The sequence below is a fragment of the Diplotaxodon limnothrissa genome, linkage group LG20, assembly GCF_057381915.1.
Source record: "Diplotaxodon limnothrissa isolate DT_005_m linkage group LG20, D_limnothrissa_male_GT1.1, whole genome shotgun sequence".
NCBI lineage: Eukaryota > Metazoa > Chordata > Actinopteri > Cichliformes > Cichlidae > Diplotaxodon > Diplotaxodon limnothrissa.
In genome coordinates, this window is record NC_140615.1 from 3272498 (window position 1) to 3297638 (window position 25141).

The following is a 25141-nucleotide window of genomic DNA, read 5'->3' on the forward strand; positions in this document are numbered from 1 at the left end:
TTTTTTACAATTTCAGAAAGGCTACTTTGAAGTGATGTCTTTTTTTTTATGTAGGCTATAATCTATTTACAACACAGGTCGGCGTTGGTCATGTTTTGATCTTATTTGGCTACGTTTTTGATACAATTATTATTAAAAGCAAATTTGTAAAAAATAGCTAAGCCATTTTCCATCCAACATGCGTTTTAATTTACCCTCCCTTATTTTTTTAAAACAATGGCCAGAGTTCTATGGAGAAAAAAAACGCTACAAGCGTTTGTAGCTTCTACAGAAAAATCCAAATGGTAATGCGCATCATGTTAGGATAAACGAAAGAATGGAGAATTTTGTCTATTTATGACAGCAATATTGGTGGGATTCCTGATCCCTCTTGACAAAATAGAAGGGTGGTCATAAAGTTGACGCTCTCTGCCTCCTTGTGACTCTTCGTCTGTTTATGGGACCTCTCCTTTTTTCCTCTTTTTCACCCATATAACCATAAAAGGACCATAAAATCACTCCTTGGTCTCTTCTTTCTCTTCCGCTTCTTTCTCTTCTGCCTCTTCCCCTTCACCGTCCTCGTTCCCCTCTTCTTCGGCCTCGGCTTCGGCCTCTCCTCTTTGACCCGGAAACTTGTCTTTGTTGTTCTCTTTTTTCCACTTCATCCTTCTGTTCTGAAACCAAATTTTCACCTGTCGCTCGGTGAGGCTCAGGGCGTGAGACACCTCGATCCTTCTCTTACGGGTCAGGTAAGGGTTGAACAGAAACTCCTTCTCCAGTTCAAGAGTTTGGTAGCGACTGTAGGTTTGCCTCCCATTCCGTCTTCCTGGGGCTTGAAATATGAAATAAAGCCAGAGGTTAACAGGGCTCACCACGATCTCCCCATAAAGACATTCAGATGGCTGATAATTCTTTCTGAATTTACTCATTTCCTCTGCACAATCACTAACCCATTTCAGCTCTCACACATGCCAGATCACACTCAATGAAAAGAAAGAGCGAGTAGATGTCTTCTTGCAGTGTTAAGCTGGGTAAGTTAGATTTTCCATTAGCAGGAACATATATCAGTGTACACACAGACCACCCACAATAGAGTCCGTAGTTTGCTTGGGATCTGCAAATAAATGTCTTCAAAGTAATAATAATTTACACACATGTCTGCTTCATTTACAGTTCATTCTGCAGGTCTGATGCAACTTTACAACCACATCCCCCAAGAGTTAGTGGAGTAGGATATAGTATTATTACTTTGAAGTTCAATTTTTAATCTGTACACGAAGGTAAAATTGCTCTACATCCCCCATCAATTTAATGATGTTAAAACTCTACGAACAAAATCTATATACTCCTCCATGTCAGATTGGGAGGGGTGTTTACAGAAACTACACTGTTTCCTCTTGCAGCAGAGCCCATATAAACTTGACTGACATTTTCATTCATACTCATACAGGAGGACAATAACTAGGTAGGTAAAAGTATGAGAAGACAGAGATAAAGTTGGGGACGATATTGGGATGCATGTCTCTGAGCAGAAATGAAAAATGAAGCGCACACCTGTGTGGAGCTAAAGTAGCCTTATAGCCTGGACAGAGAGATCCATGAATGGAAGGGGTAATATCTACAAAGCCCTTATGATTATGGCTGTATGTGTCTGAGCCTACAGTGGGCCTGTGGGTCAAATTACCCCCAAAACTCTAAAACCCGGATTCTGGATAATCGTGGTATGTTGTGTTTTAGCTAACCCCCCTGTCACTCTGCATGCTGCTAGTGTGCATGGTATTATCGTATTTTAGACTACGACTTATCCATCCATTCTCATAGCTCTATTAGAGTTTGTGAAATATCTTATGTGAACGATAATTGACTTCAAAGAGCGTGTCATGTGGCTGTAATCAGCAATTCAGCGTTTAAAGGCACTTTGGAAAGCAACCATTCAGCCCTGTATGGGCATGTGCTGCAGAGTAACAGCAGCCTGCACTTCAGGTTCTATGTGCCCCATCATGTTCTCTGACTTATTTCGTTTTATAGTTTAGAGACATACTCTTGTACACCCTATGTATTTAGCACACATGCACAATCACACACACATACACACACACACGCACAGACAGGCGGATACACAGTGACACGCGCGCACTACACGGCAACACTGAAAGAATAGGAAAAATTTGTATGATTCTGACCGTGGGGTCTCATCCAAGGAAACATAAGACTGGGAGAGGAGTTTTGATTTAAGTGGCCTTGTCCTTCTCCGGGGTTAGAGCTGCTCGACGATTTACAGTCTGGGTATTGCGCTAGGCTTGCGTCTTGTTGGGTACCATAAAGCGTTTGCCTTGGAAGGGCTTCATATCCATAAAATTTCGTTGCGTCTCCGTGGCAAGCCAAAGCGCAGGGGTTTTGCTGGTATCCGGGGTTGGAGATCCCCGTGGTCCCGTGGTGAAAAAAGTCCTGCACATGATGGGATGGGTGCTGAAAGCCCGGTGCGGCTGCTCCGGGTCCGTAAACTAGCGTGTGGCTGCGGGCAACGCTTTGTGGAAACCTGCAGTCGTAGTAAGTTGGCTCCAGTGACTCGCTGCCTTTGTATTTAGAAAAAAGAGGGTTAACAAAATAGGAGCTCATGTTTAGTTAGCATCAAGCAGACGGGCTCTCTCGCAGCAGAATATCTCCTTTAGGATGATGGCAGCCTTTTGTTTAGGGTCCCAACTCGCACAGCGCACACAAGCAGACAAACCGGAACTAGGAGAAACGCTGCCCCTTTGGACAATCTACGGCAGCTCACTCTCTCTGAGCCGTTCCTCTCATCGGATTTCTCCTCGCAGTCGTGAGTGGGTTTTTTTCCAGGTTTTGCAGTCTCAAACCCGGCTCATGGCATGTGCTTTGGATGTGTGTTAGCTAAGGTTACAGCTGGCTCGCTCGACCGGCACAGTCACAGGCGCTGCTCTTTTCTTTCTTTTTCCTTTTTTTAGATTCCCACCCAACCACCCCCACCACAGGCTCCCTCACCCTCCTCCAACCTCACCCCCCCCCCCCCCACCCACCCACCCCTTCATCTTTCCATGACCGGTCAGACGTGGGCCCTGCGTATATCCACCTTGAGAAAGGCTTCACTAATCATAACCAACAATCTAAGAGGCTGTAAATATGATCAATGTTAAGTTTATCACACAAAAAAACCTTTCTAACAAGCTGAACAATTCAGTTGTGAAATGGTTACGATATAAAGACGATGAAGCATGATACATTTCCTGTGTAGTCTGAATTTATAGTTTTGCTTCTTTGTATGGGGGTTATGAGGTGTTTAAAGCAGGGAGGATTTCCCCTCTTTCTAAGCGGATTAAGCTGCTGTGATGAGGTATTTTTATTTTTAATTTTTTTTCTATCTAGCCCTGAAGGTTATATACAAGTTCCCAGAAAACAGTTGGCCTTTCTTGGGCTCCATTGGGTCGGGATGATATTTGGGAGTTTATCAACAGCATTAAAACGGTATTAAAAATAAAAACAACACAGATTCGGAGCTATTCAGTCCCCCGAGCAAAACACCGAATTGAAGACAAAACATTCCTCGATGCAAAACCGTGTAGAGGCCAAGGCGACAGATTTCCGCCAGGCGCTCCAAAGCACCGATGCACGCAAATATAAACACGACCTATGAATGCTATAGGTGCCATTTACTGACCCCGTAAAACCGACGAGGATGGGCAGTAAATCTCACACGGGGGAGTTCATAAAATTTAACATTGAATGTTTAGGTGCAATCAACTCGCACGATTCCCAGCTCAGTACTCGCGTGGTCTCTATGCCTGTGTGGGTTTTTGTGGGGTTACTGACGGTTTCTACACTGGACGAATTTATAGACCTTTCACACTCTATAAATATGCAGATTGCTAATCACTTGTTGGAGAATTTGAATTGTTGGTACAGACGTTACAACCGACACGGACTGAGGACTAAAATGGTACAGGTAGCCCTTTCTTTACTGGACATATTATTATTATCATTATTATTATTATCATTATTATTGTTATTATTATTGTTATTATTATTATTGATGCAGCGGTTTATGCTTTTGCTGCTTTTGTTATCGATGTGTTGCTTTGTTGCCATTCATTTATTGCACTGATTTTATGTTACAGATGCAACTGTTTAAAAACTGCTAATAAAGGAGTCTCTGGCTGAATGTGATTTTCGGCTCTTTATTAATTGTGGATTTTTTAAATACTTTTTTAAATAAAGTGTCTCAGTCTGGTTTGAATTTACAGCTTGAAAAGCAGAGGCAGCAAATATAAAAAACACACAGATTATGCATTATTATGTATTATGCTTAATTAAGTTTTTGTAAAAGGCTATGAACATGTACTGCATGTATATTGCAGATATGATTTTGCGTTTTTAGAATTGAGCACACAACTACCACCCACAAAACAGCCGTATTAACTCATGAATCCACAGACAATGAAAGAAGCTACAAAAAAAAAAAAAAACGAGTGAATAACAAAAGCATAATCTTTTTTTCTGAAGTGAAAAAAAGATTACTATATTTGCACAGATTGTTTGGCCAGCACAACAACCAGCTGGCTGCATTCCGGATTGCTGTTCTGTGGCCTATTACACAAAATGTGGTTGGTGGCCATATCTGTCATTTTGTCATCGATAGGTTACTCTTCACTCTTCAGCCAAGCCACAGAGCTGTAAAAAAGCTCTTCAACGCAGACACACTCCTCAAAACGTGGACATACAGCGTCATCTAGTGTCGAAATGTGTCATTAAACCTGAATAACTCCACCAATCAGCGACAACTGCTATGTGGCCAGAAAGGGTTGAATGTATAGAGGATGTGTGCACCCTGTATTTTTCTTTAAATAAAGTTAAAGCAGTTAATTACCGTGGAATCTATAAAACACGCGCCTTCTGTCTTCGTCTTGCTTGTCTGTAGACTTGAAATAGTTGCTGTGCTGTCGTTTCCTGTCGAGGCAGCTGATCACTTTTATACAAGAGATAATAGCGCTCTGCAGCACTCACATTTATGCACAATGGTTATTGACTTTTCCCATCTAATTGTAGACTAATAGACGACTCATATGATGAAGTGCAGGGGGTTTTGCGGCTGGCCCAGTCAGGCAAAAGTCCCCAGAACAGTGCGCATGCTTCTCCTTTGAACGAGTCCACCACCAGCGTCCATTAAAACCATAAAGTAATTTAGCCCAGACGTCTAGCCAGTTAGTCGAGTTTGCTTTGTTGGTCTGCATTTGAGACAAACAGCCGAGCTCCAACAGGGGCTGTAAAACTGGCATTTTTGTCCAAGCAGAGCGGAAATGCACTGGATTGGGCTTTGAAATTACAGCATCCTGCCCGTATTGTTTGCCACCACAAAAAGGCAATTTAGGTCTATCCCAGGAAACAAATGCGAGACATGGGAAACTGTCTCTCGCTTAAAACGAAACTTTTCAAATCTGGTCTCAGATTTTCTGATCGCCAATGAGCCTGGCAATGCAATTAACATTTAGTTAGAAATTGTGTTTAATTGGTGGTTAATGGGTTTTTTTAGTACTCTTTCGGAAACTGCACAAATGTGGTTGATGGGCTACTTTCAACTCATATAGGGCATTGACCTAATAAAGAAATAAATATGGTAAAAACCTCGTGCATTCATCTCTGTCCCTATAAGAATATTATATGAACAATTTAAAAAGGATCGCCTATTTTAAGCCAGCATTTAAAATGTTTTGGTACATTTTAAAACCTTAAAGAGACGTGCTTTTGGGAGAAATTTATATAAAAAAAATTACTATGTATTTTGTTATTGATATAAAACATAATCAATTCTGCGTTGAGAGTTTTTTTCAGGTCTACCGGTACTTACTCTCCTAAAATGGATAACGTATAAAACGGTATGAATGTGAATGTTTGCGACTAAGAAGCTGTAATTAAGACACAAGTGCAAAGCGATGCCAAGCAAAATTAAAACAATGCTGTCCCAGTAAAGCTTTAAATAGGCTACGCCAAACTTTCTATTTCGCCATTATTTGTAATAGCAGAGCTCATTTAGGCCTTTAATGTAATGGGGGCACACTCAGCGGCCAAAACAGTGCGTACTAAAAAATGTGAAGGAACTTTTATTAATAAATCAACCGTCTTTTGCGTTTGTAGTTTTGGTTGGGTCCGTTTTCCTGTTGTTTTGAATTTCAGAAATTTTTGTATCCATTTACTTATTTTCTAGTACGGGGTAATACTGCTTTGGATTCCCCTGTACAGCCGTGTAGTCTGCTAAATCCGATCGCAAATACAGTCTGCAAAGCCACAATAAACACAGAAAACAAGAGCTTGGGATTATGGTTATATTTGCAGAGGTCTATATCTACACTCTATAATTAAACTCGTAGGCTACAGTCAAAAAAAGGAGAAAGAAAATGTGCACAAATACAGCTACAACTATCACAAAAATACAAGACAGACATGTCGACCGCAGATGTTGCTGTACAAAATACTACACCTGCACAACAGCGTACAAAGAAAATAAACATGAAAGAAAACATTCACAGCATAAATTATGGTTTTTGTGAAATTCAAAGGAATTCAAGTATTCTCTTTCTCCGGACAGTTTAAGCGTATCCAAACTGCGCTTCTTTAATTTCTTTTACAAAACCACATATCTCGAAGTGAAAGCAAAGTGTAATTCTCTCCTTAGAAGTTTTCCGTTTTCTTTTTTCTTTCTTTTTTTCCTACTTAAACGCTCGACACATAAATGTACACTAAAAAATAATATTCGGCATCAAACAGTCTGGAAGTTAAGGTTAATACAAAAAAATCCAACAAAGGTGATAAATATAAGGAGGAGAGGGGCGCTTGTCGTGTGTTTTGGTACATCTGTGCTGTCCATTAGACTAGTGGTTATTGTTGGTTGTTGTGTCACTGTAGTCCACATTATTGGTCTTTGCTGTCGGTCTTTTCTTTGTTCATCTTCTTCATCTTCATTCTCCGGTTCTGAAACCAGATTTTGACCTGCCTCTCAGTCAGATTCAGCACTCTGGCGACCTCGTATCGGCGGTCTCTTGTAAGGTACATATTGAACAGAAACTCCTTTTCCAGTTCGAGAGTCTGGTACTTTGTGTAAGGACATCGCTTCTTCCTTGTGGAGCGGGCGTGTATCCAATTTGCCACAGGGTTATCTGCAAATACAAACAACAGCAATGATAAAGACAGAATAACAATATAAAGCTAAATTGTGAAACAGATGACATCAGCATTAACTGTTCGGCCTTTAAAAAAAATAAATTGAATGAGCCCCTGGATTTATAGGAAATCTGTGGACTCATCAGAAAGTGCAACAAACTGAAAACAGTGCCAAGGCACACACAAGTTTGGGTGTACGTCGTTAAAGCTAAACTGCCAGTTAACATTTTAAGGAAAGATTCTCAGTCTTACACTTTCCAAGCCTCCACTGATTTGCTTCCTTGTCCCCTTAACTTGTGAGTAACACCGTCGTAAAATACTCAATGCGCTTATTCACTTTATTGGCCCATAAAATGGCCCGTGGTTCAAGCCTTTACAGGTCCGTGGTGAAAGTCCTCGAGTATGTCCCTACATTCCTCAAGTTGTCTGAAAAAAAGAGTCATGTGAATTTGTTTTGGACCCAGAGAAGAGAGCAGATAGTCATATGCATGCATCTCTTCACTATGTGAGAACCGTTTTTATTTCCCTTTATTCCATCTGGGGGTCAAACAGAGCCAGAATGTGGCTTTTCCACACGGAAAGGGCCCATCTAACAATACAGGACTTAAATTCGGCTTACAAGGTTTGCTGTGCCATCTTTAATAGCACGGGGTCAACATAAAGTCGTAACAATGCACCATATGACGAATATGGATTCTTAAGTGAGTTTAGGCCACCTTTAGAACACCTTGCATGTGTTTTAAGCTTATGCAACATCCTCCCAAATTCAACGTCTTCCTGTAGGTTTGAGTCCATGTTAACAACCCCGTCTGGTTTTATTGCCCCAATATTAGCCCAGAAGCATTTGTCTTTTGTAGTTCCTAAAGCTTGCTCCCTATAGCAAGGAGCGATTCAGAGCTGAGCTGAAAGGAAGAATGCAGCAGTTTATAATTTTACTTTTAAGCAGGACGTTCAAATGGCTCTGAGCAAAAGCATATTTAAAGCTATCCCAAAAAAAAAAACACCCACCGGGTTGTAAAAAGATCGTATAGGCGCATGAACTTACTCGGATCTAGCTCCGGTTTCTCATCTTTATGTTTTCCTGAAGCCATGAGCTCCGACTCAGGAGAGGGGAGATTCTGCTGCGTCTTGTCTCGCGTGTCAGTGGATGAGCAGTACAGATAATCCGTGTAGGTCCGTCCGCTGGAGCCGAGACACTCGCCGGCTCTGTGTTCTTGAAATGCATCGGGCTTCAACCCGTAGTGCCTGTTGTTCCCCGGATAGCCATGGAAAGGCACGGCGCCTGATATCGGCTCCAGCCATGACCGCACATATCTCGAGTCTGTGCCTAAGTGAGGTTGGTGACTGTATGGATGGTAAACCACTGATGACTGGGAGTGTACAGGGGCCCAGGAGGTGGAGAAGACGGGTGGCTTGGGTGCGAAGCTGCAGGAAGGATAGTCAGCACACTCCGGTACTAGCGACGTCGGACGAGGACCGGCTGGGTGCGAACCGGGCGCCGAAAAACGAGTTGCAGTAAGGACATCGTCGTTTTCATGGTTGATCAAGGAGTCCACATAATAATTACTTATGGGACCCGTGGTCGACATGTCGAAGCTTCACCGACTCTTTTACATGCATCCGATTATTATATGGAGTGTATGTGTACTTTTTTTTATCTAGCCATAGAACAATCAAGGCAGGTAATTATTTCTCAACGCTTCCCGGGCTGCTATTGGCTGCCTCACCAACACGTGATTATATTTACCCCCACAAAAATTGTACAGTGGATCAATGCGCCACTTATCTTGGGATACCAGTACACATAAATCGGATTAAAGAATATAATCTTTTACTATTTTTTCTCGGAGGCACAGAGGCAATTCCAAAAACTATGTTCTTTCATGAAGAAAATACGCATTTGTAGTTCTAGTAGTGGATCTACCTCTAGTCGCACAACAGACCTGCGCACATTACGTCTAAGAGCAAGGCACTATTTGATGGTGTAATCAATCTTTGTCTGGCAAAATCTACCGTAGCGCCATGCTGTTGCAAGGGATAGTATTACAGCAAAGTGTTTACCGAATCGTTTACTCTTATATCTTTATCAAACCACGCTTTAAAGCACGTTTGATAAAGCGGAGGTGTTAGAGTTTCCTGCGGCATGAGGTTTATTTCTTAGGAGAAAAGCCTCCACGGTGGCTAGATATAGCTGGATTGGATACTGGAGAGACTGAATCAAAAATACGAGGATGTAGCATACGCCACTAATAAAGTTTGCACTGTTTTAACGAGGATACAGCAAACATTTCCTAAATGGGATCTGCAGAGATAGGAGAGGTGGGGATTCAGATTCTTGACAAGCAGCCCACTACGGCGCGCTATATTCGGCTAGTGACCGTTCATGTTTTTATGCCCATCAATAAATTTTAACGAGGACCATTTGATTGTTCATAAATGTGTCGTTAATAAGACTGCATCCGAGTTCCTCGCTCAACATTAAACCGGCACCACCACCACCACTATGAGTATCTGAAACAATTCATATGAAACAAGAAGGGCCGAAGACAGCAGAGCGGACTTTGGAAGCAGAAGAGGTAAAATGGTTCATTAAAAGGCTAACTGTGAAAGCTTTAATGACAGGGGTAATGTTACTGTTGTATCCAGTGGCATGAGTCTGCTGTTTTTGCCCTGCAATGCACATGGGTAGCTTGTCAGTTAGCAGGCAGTGAAACAAGAATTGATTCTTAAATAGAGATGCAGAGACACAGCAAATAGAAGCGGATCAACTATACGGTGATACAGGAGCAACTAAAGTAGCCACCGGCGTCATACAGAAGAAAATATAATGCATTTGCGGAGGGTGGATGAGGTAGATAGTATAGATGTTGAATTATTAATTCCTAAAAGCTGCACACGTTCCAATGTGTGTGTGTGTGTGTGTGTGTGTGTGTGTGTGTGTGTGTGTGTGTGTGTGTGTGTGTGTGTGTGTGTGTGTGTGTGTGTGTGTGTGTGTGCGCGCGCGCGCGCTTTTACCCACACTGTTATATTTTGCCCATATGTTGTATTTGGACTATTTAATCTGTTTTATGCAGTATTTATTCTTTTATGTGCAACTGCAGGTTTAATGTTTCAGATAATATCGTCTCTGCTGTGGACTAGTTGTTTATAAAAGGAATTGAACTGGCAAAAAAAAGGTTAACTGATTGCAACCTTTAAGACAAGAAATCCATTTTGGGACGTGCAAAGCTGACAGTTATGTGCAAACGAGAAAATATGTGGTGTGGAAGAACAAGTCACACTTCACTGTGGCAAACATTATCTCAAACTGGGCTAAAATACAGTTTCATGCACTGAAATATACGAAACAAGAGTTTAACAACAAAGAAAGAAAGAAAAAAGAGCGAAAAGAATGATTGTAATAAAATGATAATTATCCCAATTTGCAACATCTGTAGCGTTGGCGTTTAAAAACGAGCCTTTGTCAGCGCCAGGCTAAGGAATAAACGATGTCGGTAATTATCCTAGATCAGCTAGAGTCAAAATACAGTTTTACATTTGTTGATTAACCGACATGATATTCAACATTTTGGCTTCGTGGTGTAAAACAACGTGCATCAAATCATATACGCAGTAGGAAGTCCTACGTTTGTGCTCGCTGCTGAGTTCAGATTCAACCATGAAATTTAAAAGACCAGACGGCGGACCTTAACCCGGATAACTCCAAACGGTGTCCTGGTGTGTGCTGATGAATGCGCAGCTCTGAGCCTAGTTATTGTTCACCCGCAGGTTAATCGAGACAAAGAAATTTACCAAATGTGCTAATCAGTTCTTTTATTCATTTGTTTTTCTGGAGGTTTAACATTTGCAGTCTGCTGATTTCAGATATTCCCAGTATAATGAAATAGTACTCAATGAGCAATTGTTACAATCCGATCGTAAAGACGAATTCGAATATATCCTGTATCGATGTCTGCAACAATGCACTAATATCATTTTTATTGTTTTGAAGTGTGCTTTTGTTTCCGTGTGTGCGTGTGTGTATGTGTCATTAATGAGAAGTAACTTCTGTTCAATTATCTTCCATCATCCATTTCACTCTTGTATCCGTCTTATTTTGCAATAAATAAAAAAGTATTTTTTATATAAACCATTTGTTGTTCGTCGTTTCTTTTTTCTTTTGATGAATGTCTGTCCTTAATCTCTATTCTTCCAGGGCACAACTACACTTGCAGCTGAACCAGCTGATAATATACTGTCGCAGAAAATCCCCTTTTGTTGCATGACCAAACACTGTCCTACTTTAGTTCCATAACATTTTATAGAGAAACACAACCTCGTGTAGCAGAAGTGACTGTTTTTGTTGAACACGTGCACTCTAAAATCAACAAATCAAGAGTGAAACTTGACAAATCAAAAGTATACGGCTAAAAGTTTAACTGGAGAAAAATACAGAACCGTCTGTTTGGCTTGTTTGTGGGATTTGTAGTCGTCTGTGGCACAGTTGGTTTTATATCTGAGGTTTCAAAAAATCTCATATTGGTCTAATAACGATTTGTAATCTATGCAATATATGACACTGTCTATTACAGCGAGTCTACGTTTTCATTTTACTACAGTCGTTTGTCCTTCTGACATGCAAAATAATTTATCCAAAAAACGGCTTCTTGAATCAATGATGACAATAGACTAACTATAACTCCGCCAACATATGTACGTCAGATTCTGACATGTATCACTTACACACATTTCCCATGGACAAAAATACACACAAATACAGGTGTTGTAGCAATTTTCAAAAAGCCTATTTGTGCCGCATGAACCAAAGCGTGTGTTTGCAGTGCACTGATGCTTCTTATTAATACGGACTCACAGGCATGTAATCAGTGTTTGCTCCGTCAAAATAATCTTCGCGCCCGCGTTTTTAATTCAGCAGCCACCTTTCACCGTAAAAAATGATTGTAGATGAATACAGCAACATGCTTCTCGTGATAATATTAGAAGGGGAACTTCAGCTAAGATCATTAGTACACTTGCATGAAAATCGCCGTGTGTGCGGATTGCGAATTTCTCTGTAAGTGTATCTTTATAAACCCGCAAGGCTACTCAAGCTGATATTACACCCAATGCTTATTCAGATAAACTGACTCATCTTGATTGTCAAGTGAGTCAGAACTCTGTATCTGAGTCTGCTTTTATCAGCAAAACCGGTCCGGGGAAGATAATAAACATGGATACGAGGTGTGCGTTGGAACATGACTTTCTTTTATTAGACATGCCAGTGCCAGAATGGAAGCGCATTATTTTTCCTGTTTAGAGCAGAGATACTGAAAGTAATTATTCTGTCAAATGAATGGTAAGAGCAAGATAACTACTGCAAAATTGACAAGACATCACAAGACATCACAAGTTCTAACTCACACGCGCGCGCGCACACACACACACACACACAAATACGAAATAAACGCGTCTCATTTCTCTTTTCCAAAATTAGTTAGTCACGTTCAAATACGACATCTAGGCTATGTTATCTGTTTAAACTACACATAAAGATAATTCAAAGAAACGTTAACACAATGTGTTCATAACGCCCCAAACGCTGAATATTAAGGACCACAGAGTTGTACTATGATCTACTGAAAGGCCAAAAACTACAATAATAATTTCTCCTCCTGTATTGGATGGAAATCCCAAGATAACCGCTGCACGCCAGTGTTTCAGAGAATCAATAAATGACATTCTTATTCTAATAAATTAGCTTTAAAAATGTATTTCAAACGCATTTTGTGTCAAAACAGCCCGTAAAGTGATCAGTTCTGAAGCTGATCAATTACAGTGCTGGTGAGCAGGCCTGTGACAGTTTGAATTTTTCGCGCAGTTAATATATAAAACAGCGTAAGTCGCTTTCTCTCTCTCTCCCCCCCCCCCCCCCCCCTTTTTCTAAGGCCACGAGTGTCACTTATTTACAGAAAAATTCTATTCTTATTGAGGCTTTCCTTTATAATCCATCCTGAGGCTGGAAAGCGTTCTCAGTTATTAAATGTCATTCAACAAATCCAAAAAAGGCGCATTTTAAGAGTCATTCCTGCACCGCACAAATTGGCAATAGAGCAGTCTTCACATTTTCCATTCCAAAGAAAGAAGGATAACACCCCTTCTGAATTCAAACCCTAATCAATCTTCTTGGTAAAATGGTAAAAATAAAATAAATTTCGAAGTGCTACTTTTTCCTCTCTATCATAAAATAAACATAATGAATGTGGAAAATGACAGTAGAAAAAAGGTAAAGGGGGAAACAAAGAAAGAAAGAAAAGCTGTTAGCATATTTGGTTCATGTCTGATCATGCCAGCAGCAGTGAGACATCTTGAGCTGTCCCAAAGGAAGCGGCTGTGTAAAGGCTTCAGTTCCTGTGCGCAACTACAAAGTGGAATAAATTACTTTATGTGTATATGGTTTTAGGGTGAATCTGTGCAGCTCTCGGGGCTGTTTTCGGCGCTGTAAAGTCTTTGTCAGTGGTGCATTCCAAGAGAGACACTCATTCACTGAGCTGAATGAAAGTGACTTTGGATTCCAGACTGTCTCTTCCACTGGTGCTACCGCTACAAGGAGGGGGCTGAGAAAACAAGGGGAGATAGTGACTAGCATAAACACTGGACTGCCTTTCCAAAAAAAAAAAGTGCTTGCAGAATAAGCAGCTCTTTCATCAATAAGTTATTGTGTTTCATTGACCGCTGACGTAAGCTAAAACCCCTTTCCTGACAGATATCTAGTCATTTTTGAGAGTTTCTTTTCTATTGTCCTTCTCCCCTTTTCATTAATTTTAACTATGATAAAACAATGTTTATTACAAGACATAAAGTTTTGCCAACTATCGGTGACCGTCAGTGAGTTTAGATTCAAACATAAATATCATTCATTTCTAAATTTACGCTAGAAATGAATGGTTACTCTGATAATTTAATTAATTTAAGTGCCATTAGTCCAAAAATGTACACTGAAAGTGTTGCGGGTCGACTCCAATAAAGATATAATGTGTGCCCATTATGTTTTGGAAACTTAGCCACAACACATAACAGATGAAACCGTGTAAAACCCAGGATATTCTTCCGCATAGTGGTCCGTGGAAAGACAAAATAAAGTTTCAAACATTTAAGTAGAACCAGAGGAAACACAACTGAAAGACATAAAAGACCCAAACACACAAAGATTTTTGCAGGAATTTGTACTAAAAATGTAACATTTTGAATCTTCAATGCAAAATGTGGCTAACGGAGCGATTGTTGTTTGTGTGTATTCTAATGTTTTCTGGTAAACAGTCATCAGTAGCTATTGCTGGAAATGACAAAGTAGCTTTTTGTGTTGACGTTAGGGAGCCTATCGCTGCAAAACCTCCCAGCAAATTGGAAGTTGGAACTGAACGGCCTTTTGGTTTTAAACACTTAAAAGAAGTTGTGCATTAGCAGAAGAGAGAGCTCAGATGAAGTCATAGAAGTGTCATTAGCATAAATGTCCTGTTACACATTTAATTAGTTAAGTCCGCGACATATCCAGCCACCTATGTATCCATGTCTCTTTCTATCTCATCATAAAACAGCTGAAACAACGAAACCTAAACGGACAGCCAGTGATGACAGATGCACCACTACGCAGTCTAAAACTTTACCCCATGTTGTTTACAACCTATTCTCCTTCTGAGAGCCTCTGGGAGGTTTTACAGCCCACCACAAAAATAACAGCAAAGAAAGAAAACGTCTCTGTCCAAGGTATTGCAACTCAGTTCATTTACAATGCCATTTGCGGGGACCTGTGTGACTATAGGGGGTAATTCGGCGGAAATTGTGCCCTTGATGAAGACGAACTGACGTAATCAAGGCAGTTTCTTGTTGCCGAGCCAGGAAGCCAACCCCAACAACATGAAACTACCTAAACCACGCTTCAGCTTCGCGCAAAGGGGTTTACAAAAAATATCCATGGAAAGGACAATGCATGAAAAGCCAAGTGGGGATTAACACTATCCAGCACTAAGGGAAAAGGCGAGTATGATACACACTGTGGTCTGCAATCATGCTGCTTTTTACGCTGCCTGTAGACACATTAGATGTGCCATGACTTTTAATTGTATCGTCTCAAAAACCGCATCCATCTAATTTTGCTACTCTTCTAAATTCATAAATATTATTGTGTCAGCGCAGCGTAAATTTAGTCCATTCGTTAAGTAAACATAGCCTAAAAATCCAGTCCAGCAAATCTCCAGAGCTAATCCAAAAAACAAACAAACAAAGAAAACAATCAGCAACCAGCATCGTGATTCGAGAAAGAAACTGAGTAGCAATCAGCAGCACGCTGAAACAACTTCATTCAAACTACGGACGCGAGCAGGCGTGCACCGTGCGTGCCAAATGAGCTGTCAGGCAAAGTTCTCTGACAGATGCGCCACACTTCCCGAAACAGGAAATAAAAATATTACGTAAAACCGGGTCCTACCTTCACTTGCCTTCGGTAGACGCCTTCCAGATGCGCTTTGTTATCCACGTGTTTGCCGTGACGCTTGTTATTATTGTCACTGGAGCCGTCGCGGTCGCTGTCCTTTTATCCACCATCCTCCTTATCTCCTGCGCCCATGAAGCTCCACTATCCCCGGGGTGGAGGCGCCTGCTCCTGCCAGCCCAGCGCCTCTCGGCTGGGTCCTGCACACTGCAGTCTTTGCTGTGTGGATTAGCCCTCCTCCACACACACCTTTAAACGCATCTTTACTGCTGCAGCACATTATATTTGCAGATCATAAAATCCACCCCCAACGCTTTCCAGGGCGAACCTGACATTAGAATTTTATGACCTTGACTTACTGTGGTCACCTGGATAATATTTAAATCAACGTTATGGTCTCTCACTTCTATTAAAACTGCCATGATCTCCTTCTCTCATCCGCAGTGTCTCTCCCTCCCTCTCATTTTCATTGCTATGCTAGGGGAAGGACAAAGTTGGAAATAGCTTTTTATCTAATTCGCCCTCCTTTCTTTCTTTTTTATTGTTTTGGAATCGTTCGCCATGACATAGTTTAATATCATCGCGTGCATGCACATTACACACCAAGGAAGAAGCAGCAGCACAAGTGGCATTTCATTCATTGAAGCTCAGCAAAATGAAACCGCTTACATGCCACTAGTTATTTATAGACTGCGTGAATGTCGCCTCCTCTTTTCCTTTGGTTCATGTTATATTACAATTAAAATGACAAGCTAATAGCACCTTACTGTCCGCTACAACTGTTTACCTGGAAAGCTCAGGTCTGGTCTGCAAGTTGCAGCGTTTAGATCGTTCATATAGGAAGGCACGATGTGTGCACGTGTGCTTAGTGTGCACATAAGGAGAAAGATCACTAAATAATTGCTGGGTGTATCATTTATAGACACATGCATATCTGTTGATATCTTTGCCTGGATGTGATGTATGATGTGTGTGTGTGTGTGTGTGTGTGTGTGTGTGTGTGTGTGTGTGTGTGTGTGTGTGTGTGTGTGTGTGTGTGTGTGTGTTAAATATCTGCTCAGGAGTAGCTGTAGACTGCGCTCTGTTCCCTTTCTCGGCTCTCCCTGTTTAGCTTCTTGAGCTTCATGCGTCTGTTTTGGAACCAGATCTTGACCTGTCTGTCGGTCAGGTTGATACTCCGGCTGATCTCCAGGCGGCGCTCCCGAGACAGATACATGTTGAACAAGAACTCCTTTTCCAGCTCCAGCGTCTGATGCTTTGTGTAGGGACAGCGCTTCTTCCTTCCACTTTTGGCTTTTAACCAGCTTCCCGTTGTCTTTTCCGCGGACAAATCATCTAGCGGAGCGAGAGAAATAAGACAGTGAGAAAACAGGCGGCCAAATCCCGACATTTTGCGCGGAGATCTTCAAGGCGTTGATCAGTACAGTAGATGCTAGGTACACGCCCACATCTTCTAAATGCACATTCAATACCGTTCAAAGAAATCCAAATTAGTAGTTTAAGAGAACAGCTTCACCTGGGTGCTTCACCTCCGCTCTTACTCGAACAAATGAACTACATCGAGCATCGCACCTTTTCTAACAACTCCTACTGCTTGCAAATTGCTTCTGTAAGATGTACAACTATAATTAGATGGAATCAAACGAGGGTGTGCAGACACTTCCTTTGTCTATGTTGGACCTCAGACTCCCATAAAACTTTATTACCTTTGCACACCGGAGCCAGATATATTTTTTATTTTTTTTTAGCTTCATCTTAAAACAAGAGGCGGTCTCTGCAGCATGATACCAGATTTAGGGGGGGGTAAGGACAAAGAAACAACGCATCGAAGTACCAGCAGCGGAAAAAATCACACTGCTGCGCTGCACACTCACTTAATTTCTTGATTAGCTCGCAGACTCTAGGGAATAACCCCCCCCCCCCTCCCCCAACGCCACACACGTATAAACACAGGCAGATTATTTTAATAATTACCCTAATGTGAACAGTCTCTGTGTGCCCAACATTTAATCATTACCAAAACATTTAATTCCGTAATTTAATTCTCACGAACACGCGCAAACACACAGACAAACACACCCACCCACCCACACACACACACACACACACACTCTCCCCCTCCCAAATCCAAATATACACAAACACAGACCCTACAGCATTGTCCAATTAAATTAAAAATAAAAGCATAGTGTTGATCTTCATCTATAAATAACAAGGTGAAATTCACTTTAAATAAGCTAATGAAAAATATGTAATAACTTTAAGATTCATTACGGGTGTTATACCAGTGCCATTACGACTAATACTACTAATACTAATGCTGCTGCTATTACTATAACTACTAATATTACTACTAATAATAAGGATAATATTAATAACTAGAAATACAAAAAAACGATCAACAGATTGTGTTCTTACAGAATTAATTTACCTCTGCATATTTTGTCAAATATAACGTGTCAGCTTTCTTTCCTGAAAAAGCAAAAGTATTGTCCAACGTCCAATTAGTGGCCTTTCATGAGCTTACATTCTGTCTATTATTATTATTATTATTATTATTATTATTATTATTATTATTATTATTATTATTATTATTATTATTATATCCTCAATAATTTGGGTCGAAAAGTTTAAAACTTTGGAGACAACCCGTACAATTTAATACTGCCTCAATGCCGGAATTTTGAGGTATGAAATGGTGCTGTTACTTCTGTCAATAAATAACCAGAGCTTGTATGAAAGAGAGAGCGGCGGCGGAGGGGGGGGGCTGTTTATTCTAATGATAACTGCCCATCTCAAGTTGTCACATTAATGGAACTGTGTTAAATGCCACGAGCACCGTACCCCCTCCTAGGCCAGGCTATCAAATCCCCATGCAGACCATATGACTGATATCAAACACAAAGCTACATTAAAGTTATTAATTATTGCATCTGTGCGATCCTTTTAGTAACACCGTCAACAACCCGCCTGCGTGTGCGCGTGAGCATTGTACTGACACATATGCACGTGTCTGAGTTAAAGTTGGGGGTGGGGGGTGAGGTGGGGTGGGGGTGGGCGTAAATTAGCCTTCTACCTTTTAATTCCCCGTCCGAGATATCTGTGCAGCTGTCACTCTTGGCCTTCTCTTCCTTCCTGCTCTGACTCTCCTCTGTTTTGGAAAGCTCTCTCGCTGTCTCCTTCGCTTTGCTGCGACTTATTGTCGATTCTGCTGATGGTTCAGCAGATGTCGCCAAGTGGGTCAGAGAGAAACTGGAGGGGAACTGCCGACCATCCTGTGGCGGCCTCTCTCCGCTGTACACCTTGAAACATCCGCTGGAAGAGGAGGCAGTTTGCTGAGGCCGGCAGCTATTGTCCCCAAGCCGGATGTAAGTGGCTGACTCTGTTGTCTGTTTCCCCTTATTGCTGTCATCCTGGTAGAGGCAACAAAACGCCTCCTCTTTGACGCTACCCATTGGAAACGAGCAGGGTTGTAAACACTGGGCAACAGGTTGCTCGTCCCTGGAGGTTTTGGAGCCTGGGGTCCATGTGGCCAGTTGTGTTGACAGGTAGGCCTCATCCTGGAAGCCGCTGAGCGACACACCGCCCGGAGTAAGAATCTCGTCTCCTTTCGAGAGTGAAGACAGTCCAACCTTCCCACTGTTTCTCATCACTGAATATCCGTACTCTGCAGCTGAGTGGATGTACATTCCAGGGTTGCTGGAATAACTGTCACCCCTGAAGGAAGATGATCCTCCCATTAAGGAATCCATGAGGAAGTTACCGGGAGCTATGTTATTCGGACATGACATTTTTGCATTTGGTAACACAGTAATCGTTTGGTGTGTTCCACTGGTCTAAACTACGGGATTCTCCGGGAGAAAAATGACAGTAGGATGCTGACATCTTTTGGAGGGGGGTGCAAAAATATCAGTAACATAATTATGGATGCTCGGAGACATGTCATGTGAGTTTCAGACCAATGGCTGCGTGGAAGTGGCCTTGATGCTCCAGACTGACGTGACGTCAGCGCGGTCAAGTTGGGAAGAGTAAGGGTTTTTTGGTAGAGCAAGAGCGCCACCTAGTGACCATCTGGGGGTCAGACCAGCAGGCCCATACCAGGAAGAACAAAGGACGGCAGCTCTTGCTGCAGTGATTTTAAAGGCTCTTACTACGTGGCTTTTGGATGTTTTATTTCTAGTTCAGCACAAACTTTTAGATGCTTCAAAGCAAATTAACTCAGCCATGCCTCGAGTTTCTGTTCGCCTCGGAGCTTATGCTGTGGAGACGAAGCCGCCTGGATTTGATCCAAATGGTACAATTTGTGTATTTTCTTTTTGTTTTCTTCTTTTTAAAACTCCAACCGCTTTGTTGTTGTCACAGGTTTAGCGAGAAAAGCTGTAAGCGGGAAAGAAGATGTGTTGTTTTCTTAAACAAAGCCTCAGCAGGAATGAGGACATTTTTTTACGGTGGGAAATTTAAAGAAATAGTACAGATGAATGTGTGGAGCAGCCCAAAAAGTAATTGGCCAGTAATCTTTTTCTTTTTGCTTTTTTTCCTTTTGATCTGCTTAATATAAAACTGTCATCTTTTGGGAAAAGGCTTTTTGACTGATTGTGTAGCATTACCACCATAATTTGTATTCTCTGATTATTAATTTGGATTTGTTTTGTATTACCATTGTGCTCCAGCTGAAATGCACCAGAATTCATTAGACTAATCATAATAATAGTGCCACATCTTTTTAAAGTAATTGGTCAACTTCAAGTAGACTGAAATAACCAACGAAGCAGCACTTGGTTGTTTAACGGGGTGTCGCCTTATAATGTGTTCAACTGTACGGGGAAATTGCAAATGGATGGCCTACAAGGATATTTATGTTGTGGTGTACAGAATTATATTAAGTGTCTTTTACGTATATATAGCCTAATAAATAGGTATTTGCTTACTTGAGCACATATAGTATTTCTATAAATGTTTCAATTCCTTTGCACATGTTTGGTTGTGTTATTATTAGTACTTTAACTGTTTTTTTTAATAGTTTGTTGTTTTGCTTTGTTTTTATTACCATTATTATTGTCATCATTATTTCACACGCGGAGTAGCAGTGGAAACAAGGATTTGAAAATAATTTCCTCTATTCAATATGAGCTTTGAAAGTGTTTACGCACAGAAAGTTTTTTTAATGTGATTTTGTTTCTTCTGTCCTCAACGCTAATTAGATCATGTCTAAATTATAATAACAGTTATCATGTAAAAAGCATAAAAACATGGGGAAAAAACATGCCGTTTTATTCAACAAAGTAGAATAAAACGGATATAAAACAAATATAAATGTAGGCTGTTGTCCAACTTTCATATCACGTAATTTAAAGCCTACATTAAAAGTCAGAAGAACAACAGCGTTATATTTTATACCCACTGGATTGAAACTGAACCGTAGTTTAGCTAATTGTTGACTTTTCCTCGTTAACATAGAAAAGCTGGCTAGAACGAGTTAGACCTCAGCATATTTTGTATTTCAGCAACTGTAAAACTTGGCTGCTAAAGCAGGCTATGTTTAAACGCTTTAAAATGTTTCTTAAAATGCTTTAACCACGGAGACGGTTAGCCTGCTTGTTTACTCTGTGAAAGAAAATGCACGCGAGGCTGTTTCCAGTTCAGAATCATTTCCAAAGGCAAGGGCAACATATTTTGTATCACTTTGCGCTTTTGGTTATGTGTCGGTGTGTAATGTGTATAAAATGAATACACACACACACACACACACACACACACACACACACACACACACACACACACACACACACACACACACACACACACATACATAGTCAATGTAGGTGAAATAAATACTCAGAGTAAATGATGGTTGTTTTGTGTTTTTTTTTTTTCCAAACACGCGCCGAACACAATCTTGGCCGTGTGGATACATTACTGTAGTGAACGTGTTCATCAAACACCACAGCATAAACAATACCCTGGTGTTTGGCAATGAGGAGACAATATAGACAACATAGAGAACGAATAGAAATGTAGCCAATTTTCACACCTAAAAATTGTGTAACAAAAGCAGGTTTTTGCTTCATAGAAGGACACAACACCCACACGTTATATTGTCAGCTCATTTCACAAAGTCACACCACTGACAAACACGCACAAAAATGCTTTATGACACATTCCCACCTAGCCCGCAGGGTAACAGCGACTCAGCACAAAGCCTGAAACAGTCACGAGTAAAAGCAAATTATATGCGCACTAGTTAGATTTAATAACAGACGCATTTCACAAAAGACGCAAAGAAACCTCACAAACCTGGCAAAAGTGCATACTGGAGTGATATATCTGAAATGATAAAGTAAAATGACACAACGCCTGTTGTTATGGTAGTACCCAAAATGTGTGCTGGGATGCCACAGATGGGACAGTAATGTGCTGTTGCAGAGCTGCCAGCAGCATGGAAAATGTGCAGTGATTTCAGAACAGAAAAACACGAGCGTATGACTTGATTGTTTTTTTGTTGTTTATTTTTTTCTTACAGCAGAATGCACATTCACCCTGCACATGATGGCAGAAGAGCTCCACTTGAAACAATCAGATTTGCGTGACTGTGATTATCATAAGCTAGAAGTGAGGGGAGCTAACTGTTGTACTTGCTGTAGAGCCCAAAGATTGCGGTAGTTAAAGCAAAGCTATGTAGCAGGGTTATTATCCCCACCTTTATGCTTTTCTTAAAAAGAAACTGAGGAAAACTTTCAATGGGCATTCATTCTTCTCTGCTTCCATAACAGAATGTTGTTTGTTTATACAGATCCATTTCTCCCATGGAAACGCGAGAACCACCTTATTTCCCAATAAGTGGTCCCTGAAAATTTCTGGATTTTTTCCTTTTTCCTTTTTTTCAATTTTTTTCTTTTTTGCAAGACGCCTAAAGCCGGTTTTGTTGTCTGGCTAAACATTTTGAAGAAAAAGCTGCCCCCCCCCCCCCCACACACACACACACACACACGCACGCACTGTTTTTTGTTTTGTTTTTACCATGGTCTTTACACTTGTCTAAATTTCAGCCAGCAACCAACACTACTGCAATAATTTATCGTATAAATTATTGCAAACCTGGAGGTTGTTATGATAATGCCAGCAGGTATGGGTGGTGAATGCTGCGAGACAGCCTACATGGTAGTGGGTTTCCTGCACTAATCAGGAGCCACTGGGGCGACATAACTAATTTGCTCCTGGCGGCCACTTTAAAATATCTTTCCAGTTGCAAGTAGGCAGGCTGTGCTTTGTGAGCTCTTTCATGCTGTTGTCCACTCCGTGGCTAACTTCAAATTTATGGTGCCAGGATCACGCAAGCGCTTAATTAAATAGCAAAGCGATAACCACCATCAAAGTACAGCAGGATTACATTATTACCTTTTTACCGAATACCTTACACCAGATGCCATGTGCATGGGATTTAAACTTTCGATAAGTTTTACCAAAACTAATTTTGGTGACAACAATCCATAAATGGCAGCCTACAAAAGCGCTAATGTAAATGAAGGCGCTTTGCAAGCTAGTTGGTTGCAGCAATAGGTGCTCGTTTTACAGCGACGAACTGGTTTATGGCCCAATAGAACCGGTTAGGTGCTGAGATGTAAGTACAACATCGTAGTATAAAAGCATTCAATAGCCTATAATCACTTGATTAGAATTTGCAGGAGGCGGGTAACAAAATACCGCCAAGTATACTTACAAGAAAAATAAAGCAAATTTAAAGTCAGAACAGTTTAGAGATGAAAACAGCAACAACAAAAAAACAAATGTCTGCCTTAAATTTGTAACAAAATGGAAGAAAAAAATGAACCAGAAAGGAAAATGTAACCGTTTTTTCCCTGTATTTAACTTTTTTTTATTAACTTTTTAGTTTTTTACTGGTGTGAAATGTTTTCTTTTTTCTAAGTTTATGAGGGGAAAAGACACACACAAACACGCACAAGACGAAGACACCCTCCGGTGTTATTTTATAATTTAGTTTTTGTGCATAATAAATAAAAACATGATCTTATTACCAGTTTTCTGGCACAAAAATATTACTTATTATGTAGGCGAATTAAATAAATTTCCTCGTGCATAATAATGGACCCAGGCTACATCGTCTCCATTCTCTTTCCTCTGCTCTAAATGAAACAAACCGCCATGTTTTTCATCACCGCAACACCCAAGTGCACAAGCCAGACTGACGCATGGCGAGAGCCGCATTCCAGCACAGTGGACGGTCCTTTTGTCACACATCGCCAAAACTGATGTCTGCTACTACTACACCTAATAATACTACAGTGATGTCACCGAGGCATCTATATCAGGAAACGTTTTCAAGATCCCGTTGAGGAAACAAAGCAGTTCTCAGAGGCCGGGAGAGTCCTGGCCCCCGTGTGGCTGAGAGACAACATCTGCAGAAGACTCTGCAGCACTCTCTGTTAGTGACGTTGGGTGTTGGAGAAACCTACAAATTACCACGTCACTGTCCCAGGGCCAAGGTTGGTGGGTGTGGCGACGAGGGGCTGGTATAGCCTTGATCTGGTCGGCTAGCGTGCTTCGTCTTTCTTGAGTCAGAACAGCCCCCTGTCATCCCTGATGATATACTAAGACGGGCAGATTAAGTCTGATTTCACTTCATGCAGATAAAATACATGACCTTCTAAAGAGATGCACAAAAAAGCGCCGGTCATCCCTTTTACCCCCCCCCCCCCCTTTTCCCACTTTAAACCGTTTAACTTGAAGAAAAACCTTATTTCCGAAAATAACCAAATTCACACCAATGGGAGGAAACACAACAACGTGCAAACGGTGCGGTAATATTTCTGTTGATCAGAACAGCCCGTGCAGTCTTTTGTTAAGTCAAGAATCAAAGGGTAGACTGACTCACAAGGACCACACACCCACGCACTCACAAACCGTCATATTTGCACTTACAGAACCTCCCATTACGACAAATACACTGGCACAGCCACACACCAGCACGTTTTCTTTTCTTAGAGAATACAAATCCAGATCTACAGTTTACACCAAAATGTTTTAAAACGCCTCATGCGTGAAAACGTATACATTTTACAAGGACAATAAAGTGTATTTACTGGACGTGCTAAAGCTGGTAAAGTTACCTGCTGTAGTTTAATGCGAGGGGTCAAAGTTGTTCTCTGTACACATTCCATTTTCTGTTCCCACTCACTCTTATTGGCCCATTCCGCCGCTGCACACATTTCCGGGCTAAAGGGGCTCCTTGATTCCACTTTATTGCATCGGGTTAAAGGTGAAGGCCTTGACATTATGGAAGTTCAAAGACTACATTTAATTATAAATTGTACTTAATGCACACGTGCAATCATCATGCGCATATGTTTAGCGTACGCGCACACAAACTAAACACACATGCGCACACATAATCCACACACCCGCATATATATATATATATAGACACAGTCGGTCTATGTCTGTCTCATGTCGAAACCTCTTTGCAACGTTCCTCGGACATGTAGTCCTGCTTGTTTACTATTTACTGCG

At 41.1% G+C, this 25141-nt stretch overlaps 3 protein-coding genes across 3 annotated transcripts; all 3 read right to left on the reverse strand.

Moving 5' to 3' along the window:
* Positions 1-494: 494 nt before the first annotated feature.
* hoxc8a (homeobox C8a) lies at positions 495-2658 on the reverse strand. The gene is made up of 2 exons (XM_085343962.1): positions 2163-2658; positions 495-811 (listed from the first exon to the last, which is right to left on the reverse strand). Exons 1-2 carry the CDS (start codon positions 2596-2598, stop codon positions 495-497), a joined length of 753 nt encoding a protein of 250 aa, XP_085200088.1. The 5' UTR covers positions 2599-2658.
* Positions 2659-6900: 4242 nt separating this feature from the next.
* LOC146610251 (homeobox protein Hox-C9) lies at positions 6901-8738 on the reverse strand. Its single transcript, XM_085344094.1, has 2 exons — positions 8195-8738; positions 6901-7145 (listed from the first exon to the last, which is right to left on the reverse strand). The coding sequence occupies exons 1-2, from the start codon at positions 8736-8738 to the stop codon at positions 6901-6903; spliced, it is 789 nt and encodes a 262-aa protein (XP_085200220.1).
* A 7935-nt stretch (positions 8739-16673) lies between these two features.
* On the reverse strand, positions 16674-19557 carry hoxc10a (homeobox C10a). The gene is made up of 2 exons (XM_085344800.1): positions 18693-19557; positions 16674-16951 (listed from the first exon to the last, which is right to left on the reverse strand). The coding sequence occupies exons 1-2, from the start codon at positions 19405-19407 to the stop codon at positions 16674-16676; spliced, it is 993 nt and encodes a 330-aa protein (XP_085200926.1). The 5' UTR covers positions 19408-19557.
* Positions 19558-25141: the final 5584 nt, after the last annotated feature.

Bases quoted from the DNA above. Each gene is read 5' to 3' on its own strand.
- hoxc8a (XM_085343962.1), bottom strand. From the start codon at position 2,598: ATGAGCTCCTATTTTGTTAACCCTCTTTTTTCTAAATACAAAGGCAGC. The intron at 812-2,162 runs GTCAGAATCATA...TCATATTTCAAG, and splicing joins TCCTTGGATGAGACCCCACG to CCCCAGGAAGACGGAATGGG.
- LOC146610251 (XM_085344094.1), bottom strand. From the start codon at position 8,738: ATGTCGACCACGGGTCCCATAAGTAATTATTATGTGGACTCCTTGATC. The intron at 7,146-8,194 runs GTAAGTTCATGC...TTGTATTTGCAG, and splicing joins GAAACCGGAGCTAGATCCGA to ATAACCCTGTGGCAAATTGG.
- hoxc10a (XM_085344800.1), bottom strand. From the start codon at position 19,407: ATGTCATGTCCGAATAACATAGCTCCCGGTAACTTCCTCATGGATTCC. The intron at 16,952-18,692 runs GTAGAAGGCTAA...TCGCTCCGCTAG, and splicing joins CTCGGACGGGGAATTAAAAG to ATGATTTGTCCGCGGAAAAG.